The sequence below is a fragment of the Penicillium crustosum genome (assembly GCF_028827405.1).
Source record: "Penicillium crustosum strain IBT 35664 chromosome Unknown utg000003l_segment0_segment0, whole genome shotgun sequence".
Lineage (NCBI taxonomy): Eukaryota > Fungi > Ascomycota > Eurotiomycetes > Eurotiales > Aspergillaceae > Penicillium > Penicillium crustosum.
The window spans coordinates 2,147,308-2,162,716 of NW_026623124.1; the positions used below are offsets into that span (position 1 = coordinate 2,147,308).

At 48.5% G+C, this 15,409-nt stretch overlaps 6 protein-coding genes across 6 annotated transcripts; 3 read left to right on the top strand and 3 right to left on the bottom strand.

The window, feature by feature from the left end:
* Nucleotides 1-358: 358 nt before the first annotated feature.
* N7487_007866 (actin-related protein 3) lies at nucleotides 359-2,088 on the top strand. Its single transcript, XM_056875596.1, has 4 exons — nucleotides 359-466; nucleotides 528-550; nucleotides 624-979; nucleotides 1,053-2,088. Exons 1-4 carry the CDS (start codon nucleotides 432-434, stop codon nucleotides 1,950-1,952), a joined length of 1,314 nt encoding a protein of 437 aa, XP_056727784.1. The 5' UTR covers nucleotides 359-431; the 3' UTR covers nucleotides 1,953-2,088.
* A 264-nt stretch (nucleotides 2,089-2,352) lies between these two features.
* N7487_007867 (tRNA (uracil(54)-C(5))-methyltransferase) lies at nucleotides 2,353-4,129 on the bottom strand (the record flags this gene model as incomplete). Its single annotated transcript, XM_056875597.1, has 2 exons — nucleotides 2,353-4,010; nucleotides 4,063-4,129. 2 exons carry the CDS (start codon nucleotides 4,127-4,129, stop codon nucleotides 2,353-2,355), a joined length of 1,725 nt encoding a protein of 574 aa, XP_056727785.1.
* A 212-nt stretch (nucleotides 4,130-4,341) lies between these two features.
* Nucleotides 4,342-5,608, top strand: N7487_007868 (mitochondrial 37S ribosomal protein uS5m; the record flags this gene model as incomplete). Its single annotated transcript, XM_056875598.1, has 2 exons — nucleotides 4,342-5,335; nucleotides 5,391-5,608. 2 exons carry the CDS (start codon nucleotides 4,342-4,344, stop codon nucleotides 5,606-5,608), a joined length of 1,212 nt encoding a protein of 403 aa, XP_056727786.1.
* Nucleotides 5,609-5,927: 319 nt separating this feature from the next.
* N7487_007869 (DASH complex subunit DAD3 family protein) lies at nucleotides 5,928-6,563 on the bottom strand (the record flags this gene model as incomplete). The annotated part of the gene is made up of 2 exons (XM_056875599.1): nucleotides 5,928-6,182; nucleotides 6,336-6,563. The coding sequence occupies 2 exons, from the start codon at nucleotides 6,561-6,563 to the stop codon at nucleotides 5,928-5,930; spliced, it is 483 nt and encodes a 160-aa protein (XP_056727787.1).
* A 3,393-nt stretch (nucleotides 6,564-9,956) lies between these two features.
* N7487_007870 (fatty acid desaturase) lies at nucleotides 9,957-11,700 on the top strand (the record flags this gene model as incomplete). The annotated part of the gene is made up of 2 exons (XM_056875600.1): nucleotides 9,957-10,159; nucleotides 10,230-11,700. 2 exons carry the CDS (start codon nucleotides 9,957-9,959, stop codon nucleotides 11,698-11,700), a joined length of 1,674 nt encoding a protein of 557 aa, XP_056727788.1.
* Nucleotides 11,701-12,664: 964 nt separating this feature from the next.
* N7487_007871 (putative serine/threonine protein kinase (Nrc-2)) lies at nucleotides 12,665-14,682 on the bottom strand (the record flags this gene model as incomplete). The annotated part of the gene is made up of 3 exons (XM_056875601.1): nucleotides 12,665-13,524; nucleotides 13,595-13,768; nucleotides 13,827-14,682. 3 exons carry the CDS (start codon nucleotides 14,680-14,682, stop codon nucleotides 12,665-12,667), a joined length of 1,890 nt encoding a protein of 629 aa, XP_056727789.1.
* Nucleotides 14,683-15,409: the final 727 nt, after the last annotated feature.

Genomic DNA, 15,409 nt, shown 5'->3' on the forward strand with positions numbered 1-15,409 from the left:
TTGCAAATATATGGGAGTTCTGATAACACTGGTTGTTCTTGCCATTTTGGTCAAGTTTCACTTTTCAGCTGAAAGTAGGTAGAATAAACATCGAGACGGTAATACCTTCTGTGGTTGCTTGTTCTTTTTTTTTTCTTTCTTTCTTATTTTGAAGAAGCCCTGGGGATATTGGGGATACTCAGGATATTTTGATACTTCCCGGCACATGATGTCCACCGGTTGACGTGTGACCCCTTAGGTAATCTTGACCTCCGGCACTGCATCTCCCCCCGCCTTGTCTGCCTGTCCTCTTGGTGTCTTGAAGTCAGGGCGATTTCGGCTACCAATTGACATTCAGCCGATTCCCTCAATATTGCCTCGTTGTATACATCGCCTACGTTTCTTTCAACTTCTTGCTACATTGTGATTGTGCCTAGGCCCAACCACCCGCCATGGCGTCCCAAACACCAGCCGTTGTCATGGACAAGTAAGTTGATAGCTGCAAGGATCACAGGAATATTTGATGCTGACTCTGTACTTTTCTTTAGTGGAACTGGCTATTCCAAGCTTGGTATGTGCTGTCTGTAGTGGTTAGGGAGCTCGCGATCACAGATTAGGCTGACATGCTACCTCCACTATTCCAGGTTTCGCCGGTAACGACTCCCCCTCATTTGTATTTCCGACCGCAATTGCAACCAAGGCTGGTGCTGGAAGTACTGGAAGTTCTGGGGGCCGGCCCCCAGTCGCAAACAAGCCCTCCTTCTTAGGTGCTGGCAGTGGTAGCTCCAATCTGTCCGCGAAGCGTGGCACGGAGGACCTGGATTTCTTTATCGGCGATGAAGCGCTGGCTGCGGGCAGTGGTCCAGGATATGGTGTTAACTACCCGATCCGGCACGGACAGATTGAGAACTGGGACCACATGGAACGATTCTGGTCGAACTCGATCTTCAAATACCTGCGCGTGGAGCCCGAGGACCACTACTTCCTACTCACCGAACCTGTAAGGCGACCACTAATAATACTGTCAATCGGCTGCGTTAAACACGATGAGACCTAACATTTCTGAATTATAGCCTCTCAACCCTCCCGAGAACCGCGAGAACACCGCCGAAATCATGTTCGAGTCGTTCAACTGTGCCGGTCTTTACATTGCTGTCCAAGCAGTGCTCGCCCTTGCTGCCTCATGGACATCCTCAAAGGTGACGGACCGATCCCTGACCGGAACGGTCATCGACTCGGGTGATGGTGTTACCCACGTTATCCCCGTCGCCGAGGGCTACGTCATCGGGTCCTCTATCAAGAGTATCCCGATTGCCGGACGAGACATCACATATTTCGTACAGAGCTTGCTACGTGACCGTGGAGAGCCCGACAGCAGCTTGAAGACTGCAGAGAAAGTGAAGGAGGAGTACTGTTACGTCAGCCCCGATATTGTCAAGGAGTTCGCACGTTACGATCGCGAGCCAGACCGCTTCCTTAAGCACACCGTCACTGCGCCGAACGGGCGGAGTATAAACATCGATATTGGATACGAACGTTTCCTCGCCCCGGAGATCTTCTTCAACCCTGAAATCTACTCGTCCGACTTCCTCACCCCGCTTCCCAATGTTGTTGATGGCGTCATCCAGTCCTCCCCCATCGACGTCCGGAGAGGTCTCTATAAGAACATTGTGCTCTCTGGCGGTTCTACTCTGTACAAGGACTTCGGCCGTCGCCTACAGCGTGACATTCGTCACTTGGTGGATGCACGAATCCGTGCCTCCGAGGCTCGTAGCGGTGGCGCACGGAGTGGTGGTCTTGATGTTGCTGTTGTCACCCACAAGCGCCAGCGCCACGGTCCTTGGTTCGGAGGTAGTCTGCTGGGTCAGACGCCTGAGTTCCGGAGCTACTGCCACACTAAGGCCGAGTATGACGAGATAGGTCCCAGCATTGTCCGGCGGTTCGCGCTGCTTGGTGGCCCAGGAAGCTCGTAGGGGGAAAATGAGTGGACCTTAACATTAGATACTTGTCAATCGATGTAGCTCAGCCTTTTGTTCATAGTTTGTTTATCTCTTTTCTTTCTTCCTCCGGTGGTACTCTCTATTTTCTTTTTACCCAAAACGGCTTGGCGCCGGTGTTCATCGGCATTTACTACAGTGGACTCAAAGCCAATTTACAATGTAGGGATAATTAGTACTTAGATAGTCTATACCCTGAATATCCTAAAACAAATTTTGAAAATGAAAATGAAAATGTATTAAACAGGGTACATATCCACTATTGCCATCATGCTTTTTGACATTTTCCTCCCAGAACGCCATGAAGTATGCAATATCAGTCAAATATATAGTCCACAAAAGGCTCAAGAATACTACTTTTCACACATCCCATCACTCAAACAGTCTCAGCCTGAGGGAAAGAGGTACGGTTCAAAATAGCCACACCCTCCACATGACCGGTCTGGGGGAAGAAATCAAAGCCACGGACGCTCTCAATCTCATAGCGAACATTCTGCTTCTCATCACCCTGCACCATAACAGCGACATCACGAGCCTGGGTATGGACGTTACAGCTGACATAGACAACACGACGCGGCTTGAAATCAAGCATCTGGCGCAGGAAGTCTTCTGAACAACCCTTGCGAGGCGGGTCAATAACCAACAATGTCTGATCTGGTGGGTATGGAACGTCCTTGAAGAGAGTAGCGGCATCGGCAGCAGCGAAGCCTGTGTTGGGAAGATTGTTCGCACGAGCATTCTCACGTGCTGAAACGATGGAATCGCCTCCAATATCGACACCGAGACTGGACTTGAACAAGGGGGAGAGGGTAATTGTGAACAGGCCCGAGCCGGAATATGCGTCCAAGAGGTACTTGATTGGCTTTGCATCTTTGTCGTTGCCTGCGGGAATGGCTTGCGAGCGGATGTACTCTGTGAAGCCGGACAAAATTGAGTTGTTGTTTTGGAAGAAGGCACCTGCTTTGTTGCTGAAGATATAGTCGTCAACGTACTCGAAGGAGGTGGCGTTGTTGTCTGTGACACAACGCTTCTCTTCGATGTAGTTTTCGCGCTCAATGCGGATCACATCGCCCGTGTCTGCGTTGGGAGTGGCAGCAATCCCGCCAACAGTGGGAGTCTCTCCCTCGGCGGTAGGCGGGGCATCCTTGGGGATACGTGCGGTGGACTCCCGCATCAGGAGAGTGGCACCCCGCTTGTAAGAACGGATGTTCTCCGCAACTCGTTTCCTCTCACTGGTGAGTCCGCGACGTACAATGTCTGTTCCCAGGGGACAGTCTTCGATGTCCATATCCAGTCGTCGGTTCTTGTATGTGAATCCAATCGGGGGGACCTGCGGCTCTGCGCCATCCTCCTTAGATCCTTTGCCGGCGCCACCATGTGCGAAATGAGGCGTAAGTTTTGTGCGATATCCATATTGCATGGGCGAAGCAAAGGTTTCTCCAATGGTAGGAACAAGCTCTGGGATCAACCCAGAGAAATTGGCGTAGGCTTTTTCCACAATGCGCCGCTTGTGAGCAAGTTGGTCATCGTAGGACATCATCTGAAGCTGACACCCAGAACACTCTCCAAAGTATTTGCATCCAATCAGCGCATCGTTTCTCTTGGGGCCTGGTTCGATCACTTTGACAAAATCGGTCAAACTGTATGACAATGACTCGAAATGCTTGACCAATTTGACTCGCACGGTATCCCCAGGGACCGTGAACGGAACAACATAGACATATTTCCCATTTTCGGCAAGCGCTAGACCATCGCCTGTGGAGGAAAGCTCCACAATCTTGACATCAATCTCGGTGAATTTCTCGGGGAGGGACAGAGGCTCGCTGTCGCCGTCCTGTTCGGTTTCGTTGCGTTTGAGCAGTTGGTTGATATCGCAAAGCAGGACCTCATCATGCCCACTGCTCTTGTTGTTCTTGTCGACCTTCGCCTTCTTGCGCTTGCCGTCGAAGTGTTTCTTAGGACCGTTCTGCATTATTGCGGGGACTGGCGCATTCGTTGAACGGCGTTGATAATATAATTTGGAGGCTGGCCGCACTTGAAGAGCCGTTAGTGTCTGATAAGACAAAGAAGAAGTCAAGCGCCTAACAGATGACCGTATTGCAAACATATAAGTTGGAAAGCGACAGCGAAATAATTTCTGGGACGAAAATCATCAAATGGGAAATTTATTAGAAACGCATCTAACGCGTCGTTGATTGGTTGGAGACTGACCGCCCGCAAGAAAGAAATTCATCCCGACGCTTCACCTCCGGCTGGCCTCTTTTGCCTTTGCGTCCCCCAATTGTCTCCGCATTTCGCCTTTTTCTTTATTTTTAAAGCTCTTAACCGGCCTATTGTTGGCTGGGGAGCTCATTTCACCGTCATCATGAACGTCACACGGCCAGCACGATGCCTTTTATGCAGCTTCACCCGTGCTGCCGGCCCAAACACGCGAGTCCCTCGACGCCAATTCCATCCTACTCCCGCGCCTCTCTCGAACCGGAAACCCAAGTTCCCCAATGTTAAGGCTCCTCGTGTGGATGATTACAAGCCCTACACGGAAGAGCAGAAGGCCAAGCTCGCCAAGGAGTACTCGGAGGCACAGATGGCCGCCATCGAAGCCGGCGAAGCCGCTATCGACCCGAAGGATCTGGCAGAGCAGATGAACGAACGCAGTGATCCCATGGCATTCAAATACATCGACGACTTCTCCGTGATTGAGCCCGGCATTGATCGACACCAGCGCGCCCCGGAGTCGAACTCGGATTACAATTTCAAGCTGAAGAGCGAGGACGATTTCGTGAAGGACTTCAGTCAGTTCTTCGCCGAGATGCCTGATAACGCCACAGGTGCAGACTTCGTTAGGTTCGCGGACAACCTGCGCGTCACCCACGGCAAGGAGGAGAGCGAACTGGCCCCACACAGCGCACTTGTTCCGGATCTCTTCGGACCTGGTGAGACTGTCGATGAGCCCCGCGTGGAAGAGCAGAAGACAGCCGCCGAGAAGGGCGAGAAGGAGCGGTCAGCCGAGGCCGAGGAAATGACAGATGCCCTGAAGAGCTTGCTCCTGGCTACGGGCTACACGGAGAGCCAGGTCAAGGGCCTCCGCACCAAGACTCTCGTTTCGCACAGCGTCACCAACCAGACTCGACTAGGAAAGGTCCGCCGTGCATACCGTCTTTCCATTGCCGGTAACGCAAATGGTCTGCTTGGTATCGGTGAAGCCAAGTCCGATGAAGCCTCCGATGCGAAGATCCAGTCGCAATACCGTGCCATCCGCAACATGCAGCCCATTCCCCGCTACGAGAACCGAACCATCTATGGCGATGTTAAGGGCAAGGTCGGAGCGACAGAGTTGCAGCTGATGCACCGTCCACCAGGTATGTCTCGATTCATCACCCCAGGTGTGTTCCTTTTTTTTGCTAACAATCATAGGCTTCGGACTCCGTGTTCAATACCTCATCTACGAGATGTGCCGCGCTGGCGGAATTCACGATCTGTCCGCCCGAGTTGGTCGCTCAAGGAACCAGATGAACACAGTCAAGGCCGCCTACGAGGCACTCATGAGCCAGCGTGACCCTGAGCAGGTTGCTCACGCACTCGGCAGGAAGATTGTCGATGTGCGCAAGGTGTACTACGCCGGTAAGATTTAGGGCCCACCATAGCCTTAACTTGCTGTTTCGTCCCAGCGTGTATATAATGCTTCTCTTTTCCTCTTCTTCTTGTGTCTTTTGCATGTACTTCTATAAGTTGGTTGTTAAACATGACGGGTCATCAATTCTCCAATCCTCCAGTATTCTGGGCTATTCACAGCATATCTGGAAAATCATATGTCAACACGATTCTTTTGCATAAACACCATCTGATTCGCGCCAACCCCCAAACTTGGAAACAACACCCCGGGTATAATACGCGAGTAAACAAAAAAAAGATCCATCAAACGTAATAGACAATCTTTCATGCCTTTCTCCTTCATTGGAATGTCATATCTCCCTCCCCCTCATATCCTCCATGCTGATACTCGTGGTCCTGGAAATGCCGATCCTCATTCTGCTGTTGTTGCTGTTGCTCTTCATTCTCATTCCAGATCTGCTGCTGCAAGACAATGCTATACACACTGGCCTTGAGAAGGGTGCATACAGTCGCAGTCTTGCGTTCAAGGAGACGAAGACCATCGAGGGGCATGGAGGCAGGGGAGCCGGCGAGGTCGGCGAGTTTGTCGGAGAGCTGTGTGCGAGGCATTGATCAGCAACCAGTATAATCAATATCCATAGCCCATTTAATATTCAAGAGGGGCATTATTTATATCTTTTTCCGGTGAAGCACCTAGATTGTCCCAGAAAGAAAAGATCAATGCCAACTAGCTCTTCTCGCACGTACCTGGTTGACATTCCGTAGCAATCGAGCGTATTCTTCCAGCACTTCCTGCTCTAGATCTGATACGAGGGGATTATCGGATCCCAGGAGGGGGTTATTCGAGTGGCCTTGGCCGTGCGAGGCATCTGTATCGCCCATTGATTGTGGGATTGGAGGGGTGGAGGATTCCGCGGGGTCGACCTCAGCGTACGAGTAATCGTTGTCAGAGTCTTCGGGCGCGAAGGCGGACATCGTAGAGAGGATTCTTGGGTTCGTTTTTGGTGTTTTCTTGAAAATTGGTGTTGAGCTGTGCAAGCCGTGAGAGCTGCACGTGTGTTTTCGTGTGTGCTCTGCGGCTCCGCTGGGACGCGTTCCCCAAGCTCCAGCTTCCGCTGAGATCCGGTATCTACTGGGGTGGGTTTTATGCTTCAGAACTTATTTCAACGTCAGTCCATAGGTTGCTATTGTATGTTTGAAGTTATGGCTATCTCTACATGGTCTTTTTTTCAAAAAATCACCCAAAAAACCATATTTGATGTCTATTGGGAATATTTCACTAACACAGGTGTCATAAAAGATGCATGTACTATCAACACCTAACATTTAAGCCCTTCAATATGATCTAAAACTGTAACGAATGGTCTCATGTTATATCCTATTAATACCCCAGCTGAGACTTTTCTTATTAAAAAAAATTTCCCGACCGACTATAATAATAACAGTCTCTCAGTTCCTCGATGTTGCGAATCCTCATTCTAAGTAAGGATATTACGCAGCTGGCTTAATAGCGAGTCCACTTAGTATTTTTGAACGGAAATACATGTATAACTCCCATGAGGAGTTTGTTCTATGGAACTTTTTTTAAGTTATTCTAGAAATAGCGTAGAGACATTGAATAATGCAACTATTATTGGGTACTCCATACTCAACAACTTCGTATTCGGACAGAGTAGAGAGCATTTAACAACATTGAATATAGAATTTAAATCTAGCTGCCTTGTGAGCGAGCCAACCACACCAGCCTCGGACAAACCGTGTGGCCTTACTTGGTTGTATCCACGAAAGCGCTAGCGTTACTCTCCCAGCCGCGGCAGCCTCTCCGCGCGTTCTACTCCATACGGAGTACTCCGTACCTAAGATGAGGGTCCCAGCGAGAACCCAACTTTCGGGGGGCCCCTTTGCGCAACTATTACCGCAGACCGCAAACTACTATAATGCCGAACGTTGTGGTGCGTTATTCGCCCCTATTATGTTCCCCATTTTGACGAGAGAGAAAAGGGACCCCCCTACAAAATCTATATTGAGTAGTTATCTAACAGATATCCAGAGATAGAGAGATCCACTAGATGGGCAATTCCCATGCAGAAATTGTCGATTGAGTAGCCAGTAACGTAGAAGCTTTTAGAAGCCTAGCGAATGATCGACTCGTTCCTGAAACAAAATTATTCTATTGCGAGCAATGATTATCATGTTGCATCCTGCTGGTGTGTAGTGCATATTTTGGAGGCCTGAGAACTGTCAACACAGTTGCAAAACAATCTGTTACAGTGTGGGCACTAGCTGGGATTGTATTGGCTGTAGATATCCACAACTGAACTAAGGATTGAAGCAGACGGGAGTCCGTCGCAGTTCCCTTTTTTTCCTTCCTACTATCAACGATAATCCCCTGGGGAGAGAGGGCTTGACCGTACTCCGTATATTGGCAGAGCATTCGCACGGGCTAATCAAATTAGTTAAAGAAGCCTGAGGGACAAAGCTCGCAATTCGGTCCTACCGACCCAGTTGTCGACTAGGATGCTAGCCTTCCCAAATATCGACTGGGGCTAGTGAAGTGCTCGGGTGGATCAAGTTTGCAATATATACTTCTGTCTCAGGCGAAGTTTTAAATTGGTATTTTCCACATCATTTCCCTAATTGGTTGGTATGGGCTAGTTTCACTTCGAGTCAAACGGTTGATTGCGAAAATTACAGATCTTTCATCTCTCTGTACTCAGTCGATAGGATTATTATGTGTGAAATTCCATGTGAACTCAGAAATAATATGTCTCACCCCCGATCCAGAATTCCCCATTTAGATGTGGATATTCTTTATCGCAATCGCCTTGTGGTCTCCTATCCTGTACGAATACGGAGTAGTCCATACAAGATACATAGCACCATAGTACCATAGACGCTTTTAGGACTAGGTCCCCTGGAAATTCCAATGCCGAGAGTCTGTTTGGAGGCGAGAAACTCTAGAAAATGTCCTGCCCCGCGAAATGCGCAGGTCTTACCGCGGCGTCCAAGTCGTGCGAGCCACCTACGCCTCTACTTTATTTTACATTGAAGCCTAGTTCTACTTATATGGTTTCTAATATCGTTACATCGAGTAACTGATTTTGAAATACCAATTCGACCCATATGGCCCTGTGTGAATTTTTCGCCCTAACAACGGATTAACTCTAGTGTAGGAAATGAGCCTTGGCTTTGCGTTTTCCACATTATGATCATGTCCTTCTGGGCTCTGGAATAATGGCCTTCACCATTATCGTATATTGTGGATCATGACAACATAACCTAGAAAGGAGAGAAAGACACATTGCAAGTCGTCAAGTGGCGACCCTTACGTAGAAGGAAGAAACGAAAGCGAATACGTAAGTGTCCTTCATTGGGAAATTGGCGATATTGGCCAGTCGCCCCAGATGCGGGGCTCGAGCGGTACTAAGGCAGAAATAGAAGATCTCTTTTTTTCGTTTCGACTGTTCACGGACGTTTCATTTCTAAATTTATGGGACCTGGTCCCTTGATCCAAATAATAATAAAGTTGTCCAAGAGGTGTTTTCCTAGGGTTTGGGGTGGACACGTGTCAAGGTTTTTTCCAAGGTTGGTTAGAGGCTTTCCACTTTTAGCCCAAGTTAGGTACAATCTGTAGCCAAGAAAGGTTAGCCAGATTTATATTCAGTTGCGAATACGAATCGCCACTTTTGAATACAATGGTCTTTTTGAGTTTTTTCAGGGGAAACATAAAGGAATTCATTTTTAGGGGGGATATTCTCTGTGGATTCCATTTAGTGCTACTCCGTAGATAGTGTATAAATATTTTAAAAACGTTCCATATGTAGTGGAGTCGAGTTTTCGACTTGGGATAGGGGGATCTAAAGATCTAACCTTTCAATTTCCGACAGGGGCACCCAAGGTTTAAGCTTGTTTTAGCTCGACTTATCAAACGGGACATACAAAAGTATGGTATAGTTGACGAGATACGCGTATGGACTATCCATATTTTATCTTCGCCACAGTGCCCACAGCCCTGTCATACTGCTTTATCCAATTGTAACACATTACCCACCTCGACCTCCCCTCTTCATTCCCCATGGAGTTCTCCCGTGTCCACATCTCGGTTGGACAGTCCAATTTACACTGCCCCCTTTGTGTCGGTCCCCTGGGTCGAGAGGAACGGGATGTCTTGCGCTACGCGCTATGTAAGTCTAGGTAACTTAATAGATTAATGGGTTCATCATGCGAGTAAAAAAGCAAAAAAAGGCATGTGCCCGAGGAATTGTTTATTATAACTGTCTCTACGCCATATCCTTCCTCTATGTTCAACCTTTTGACTTGAACAATCAACGGTCATATCTCATCGGATTCTTTGGTTAATCCTATCAGATGAGTAAGATGTTCACCCCAGTTAGGGCTAGGGACAATGTGTTCTCAAGACGTGAAATCGAGGGCATGCTTGCCGATGGCAAGTTGATTATCATTGTCGACGGCAATGTTCTCAGACTCGATTCCTGGATCAAATATCACCCCGGAGGTGATATGGCCATCAAGCATATGATTGGCAAAGATGCCACGGACGAAGTCAATGCGTGAGTCTCCCAAAACCTCTCCATCCTGGTTCAATTCTATTTGCGCATTATGCTAATACCATTTTCAAAGACTCCATTCACAGGAAGCCCGTCAGCGCATGAGCAAATTCCAAATTGGCCGAATCGAGGGTCGTTGGACCAACTTCCTCCCTCCCATCCAAGGTGGCGAATTCCGCCCATTGATCGAAAATGAGATCGTTGAAGAAGACCTGGTGAGCTCAGAGCTATCAAGCGAAGAGATTTCAGCACCACCATCTCCTATTTTCGAAGCCGAAGACGACAGATTGGGCCTAAGACGCAGGCTATCAGTATCAACAATCTCCTCAGCAGTCAGCGCCGTCCCTCCACCAACAGACACTAAATCACGAGCCTATGTGATTGATGCTCGAACTCAAGAGGAGATTGAGCTGGATACATCCAAGTATCCACCTCTCGACGCAGAACACCAAGAATATATCACAAAAAAATACCGCGAGCTGCACCATCGCATCCGCGCAGCAGGACTATACAACTGCAACTACACAGCCTACGCTATCGAGATCTCTCGCTACACCCTCTTCTTTGGATTGTTCATCTTCTTCCTCAAACAGTCCTGGTTCTGCACATCTGCCTTCTTCCTCGGCTGTTTCTGGCACCAACTCGTCTTCTCCGCCCATGATGCCGGCCATATGGGTATCACCCACAACTATCAAATCGACACCACCATCGGCATGATCATCGCCGATTATCTAGGCGGCCTAAGTCTAGGCTGGTGGAAGCGCAGCCACAACGTGCACCACATCGTAACCAACGCCCCGGAGCACGACCCCGATATAGAACTGATGCCTTTCTTCGCACTCTCGCACCGCTTCTTCAGCTCCCTCCGCAGCACCTACTACGACCGCATCATGGAATTCGACGCAGTGGCCAAGATCACAGTCAAATACCAACACTACCTATACTACCCCATCTTACTCTTCGGCCGCTTCAACCTCTACTTCCTTAGCTGGGAGCACATCATCGTCGGACGCGGACCGAAGCACGGCGCGGGCTGGTGGCACCGCTGGTTCGAGTTCGCCGGCCACATCTTCTTCTGGATTTGGTTCGGATACGGCGTTGTCTGGTGTAGCATTCCGACTTGGTTCAACCGTGTCGTTTTCGTTCTGATCTCGCATATGGTGACTTCGCCGCTGCATGTGCAGATTACACTGTCCCACTACGCTATGTCCACTGCTGATCTCGGCCCGCTGGAATCTTTCCCCCAGAAGATGCTTCGCACTACTATGGATGTCGACTGCCCGCCTTGGTTGGACTTTTTCCATGGCGGTCTTCAGTTCCAGGCTATTCACCACTTGTACCCTCGTATCCCGCGACACAATCTGCGCAAGACGCAGCAGTTTGTTAAGGAATTCTGTGAAGATGTGAACATTCCGTATGCGGTCTTTACCTTCTATGATGGTAACAAAGAGGTTATTGGTCGGCTCGCACATGTTGCTAGACAAGCGAAACTTTTGGAGGAGTGTCGGAAGGCTTGTGCGGCGGATCCTCATCATATGCATTGAAGCTGTTCGCTCTTTGGCTTTTGAGATACCCATTATGTAGTTTGTATTATTTTGCAAATTGGGATCGCTTCGAATTGTGATATTATCTTGTATCGTTCAAGCGAAACGTCTATGTTTTATAGATCTTTTTTTTTCTCCTACCAATATCATTGCTCTGAATCCGAATCTCACTTCACTGTGCTCTATTATATGAAGACTTTGTCTCTACCTGCCAATCATTTACATCTAGTTTTACCCTTTAGATATGCCTTTTTGATTAACTGTTTCTGCTTTGTAGCGCTCTGATTTCCATATATTATGGCTGTTTACAGGGTGCGAAATATTACTCAGTAGCGCATTTCTTTAAGATGGGACAACTAGGCAATATGGAGACCGTCAAATAGATTGAGACAAAAGCCAAATGCTGAAATTGCATTGAGTTTCGTACACATGGCTTCACAGCAAGGGTAATCTTGAAAATGTAAATTTGAGATTGAAAACAGCACGCAATAATCAGTTGATCCATACAGATGTCACGTGGAAGACGTAACCCGAAAAAGTGAATCCATAACGCCGTTCGCTGCAAAGTAGGGTGAAAGAGCAAATGTATAGCACAGTTTTCAGGAAGACGCGCAAAGAAAAAAAACCAACAGCTCAGATGTCGATGCTATGTTGTGCCTTAATTGAAGGCGCAACTGGGAGTGATCCAAGGCTTTAGGATATGAAGAAAATGCAATATGCAAAGCAATCGACGAGCAATAAGGCATAACGATGGGACGAAAAGAAAAAAAAAATCAAATAGATCCACCAAGAAAAAAAGTCCCGAAACACTCCATACACCCAGCGAGGATTGCAATGGAAAAAGAATAGCATCTAAATACAGTCGTTAATGCATCATGATCGTCAGCGAGCCGACGCACATACGGCTGTTTTCCTCGTGTATCGGATAAGAGAAACAAGTGACGAAAAAAAAAGAACTCAGGCTTTACATATCACCCTCATGGTGGAGGGTGACACTGTTGAACTCCTCAAAGGGATCGTTGAGTTCGCCGTTCGGAGTGGCGAGGCCCGAGTCCATTGGAACACCCTTCATCTTAGTAGAATCGGTGCCGCCAATATCTACGCTAGCGCTCTCCTTGACATTGCGGAAGTTCACCGTATCGGTGCCGACACGACCCTGGTGGGGAATCATAGGTGGCTTCATGTGACGAATGAGTGCCCATTGGGTCTGTCGGAAGAAGGGGTGAGTCTTGACATCCGACGCACCAGCGCGGGCTCCTAGGCGCTTAGTTTCATCCTTGATCAGCAGTTTGCGGATCAGGGACTTGCACAGGTTTGATGTCTGCTGCACACCTGAGTGCTCTGGGAAGTTCACCTCGTCCCGCAGAATGCTGGCAAACGTCGCGTTTCGGTTCTTGCCTTTGAATGGAGTAGTGCCGTACAGCATCTCGTAAATCAAAATGCCCAGGGTCCACCAATCAACAGCGCTGGTGTGACCACAACCCTTGATCACCTCAGGTGCAATATACTCTTCCGTGCCCACAAAAGAATTGGTTCGGAAATCGGCAATACATGACTTGGTATCAATCGTAGGCAAACCTGTGGTGGAGTTACCACCACTGCGTGCGGGAATCATGGTTGGGGCACCCCCAGGTCCGGATTGCTTCGACAAATCGAAATCAGAAAGCATGATATGACCAGACTGGTGAAGAAGAATATTTTCAGGTTTCAAGTCACGGTAGATGAAACCCATAAGATGGAGATATTCCAGCGCAGCAATAACCTCTGCGGCGTAAAAGCGAGCTGCATCCTCGGAGATACTCTTGCCGGGGCGGGTTTGCAGGGCTAGAGATGCACAAGTCAGCAATAAATTCTAGAAGATGATGCTGATTATAGGATGGAAAGGTAAACACACTCCTGAAGAACTCGCCACCACTGCAGTACTCCATGCAGAGATACAGATAATCCTCTGATTGGAAGGAGTGATATAGGGTGACAATGAACGGGTGGTTGCTCGTAGCCAGAATCTCTTGTTCGGCCAAAGCTCGTTTAATCTTGTTCCGTTTGATCATTTCCTTCTTGCTCAAAACTAGCCGCAAAGTCAGTATATGGCATCGGACAGTCACCGGTATAGAAGGAAAACGTACCTTTCATGGCATACAGACGGCTCGATTTCTTCTCGCGCACCAGATAAACCTTGCCAACATCACCCTTTCCGATCAGCTTGATCTTATCAAAGCTGGCGGGGCCAACCTCCACATTTCGGACTTTGATAGAGTTCGAACTATAGGTGCGGCGGAAAGAAGCATTACTGGCGAAATCTGAGCTGAGTGAAGAAGGTATCGCCAGATTCGACTCGTCGTTGGTTAGATCTGCGAGACCCATTGATCCGCCCGACTGTTCTACGAGGGGCTCCTTGCCCAGTTCTGCTGTTTGAGGACGGTCGCCCTGACCACTTGCAAATAGGCCTTGGGCATTCGGAGCAGAAGCCACACGTCGTAACTTGCGCGCTAATTCCTCTTTGTTCGCAGTGGTCGCCTGTTCTACCGCCGAGACCCCGGTGACTTGCAGCTCAGGGGTGTCGGGAGGAGAGGATGGCACTGACCCATCATTCCGGTGTCGCAATGCTGGCTGGCCCTGGTGGGCAAAGTATGGGTTGGCGGATGCGGTAGGCGACATCGCATCGTCGAGTGGGTTGCCTTCACTAGCAACGGTTGTCGATCGATTGCGGCCTATGCCTGGCAGAAATCGAGACTGCCGGAAAGCAGACTTCTCATTCTTAGCCGCCCCATGGCTATCCCGTTCGCGTTCGGTACTCCCAGAGGCATTGGGTTGGGGAGAGTGGCTGCTTGAACTGGTGATACGGAAAAAGTTCTTGATCCTCGTAGGCAAGTGGCTAGACTCATTGGAGTGTTTTCGTGAGGGAAGGTAGAGAGCGGGGAAATTCCCGCGCTTCTCAGTATTTGTCACCGCAGACGGGCTAGAGGCGAAGAGCTGCGTCATATTGGGTGGGTCGCCGAAATCAAAATCGAGACCGAGATGACAGTCACCTAGGACCTAAAAGATGATTTGAAGGGTGCAAAAGCAAGGTATGAGGCGGGTGAAAGAGCGGTAATCCTCAGAATGCCAAGTACCGGCTGGGGATATAATCGCGCGGGGGGCAATTGTTAGTAAGAGGCGGTACAACGGGGGTTGTCCACCCAAAGAACTGAAAAGACAAAAGCCACGGAAACTAGGCTCATGGATAACACGACATGTCAGAACAAGTAAAGAATGAAGATCAAGAATTGAGAAACCAGTGGGAAAAAGAGGGAGGCAAGGAGGAATTGGAGTGGAGAAGGACCCGTGGACGCGGAGGCTAACGCTTAGTCATCTAAAATCTGGGCAGGGCAATCCACCTGCAGGGCCAGTGGACAAATGTTCATCTACGTCAGAGGTACTGAGTAGAACAGATCAGATTTAAAAAAAAAAAAAGATTCATAAAGCACTTGGAAATACCAATTAGAAAATAATCATCTCAGTATGACTCTATATTTGTCCTAAGAATTTCAGGCATAACTGAAGGAAATACGGAATTAAGGAATTAAGGCACTAGGTGGCGACATTTTGAATATAAATAACTACAAAGTACCAAGTACCAAGTACATCTACAATATACAGCACGTGATAATCATACACTTCACTCCATTGGAAGAATATCGATACATAACAATATCGTAGAAATTCTTGT

Bases quoted from the DNA above. Each gene is read 5' to 3' on its own strand.
- N7487_007866 (XM_056875596.1), top strand. From the start codon at position 432: ATGGCGTCCCAAACACCAGCCGTTGTCATGGACAA. The intron at 467-527 runs GTAAGTTGATAG...ACTTTTCTTTAG, and splicing joins CCAGCCGTTGTCATGGACAA to TGGAACTGGCTATTCCAAGC. The intron at 980-1,052 runs GTAAGGCGACCA...TCTGAATTATAG, and splicing joins ACTTCCTACTCACCGAACCT to CCTCTCAACCCTCCCGAGAA.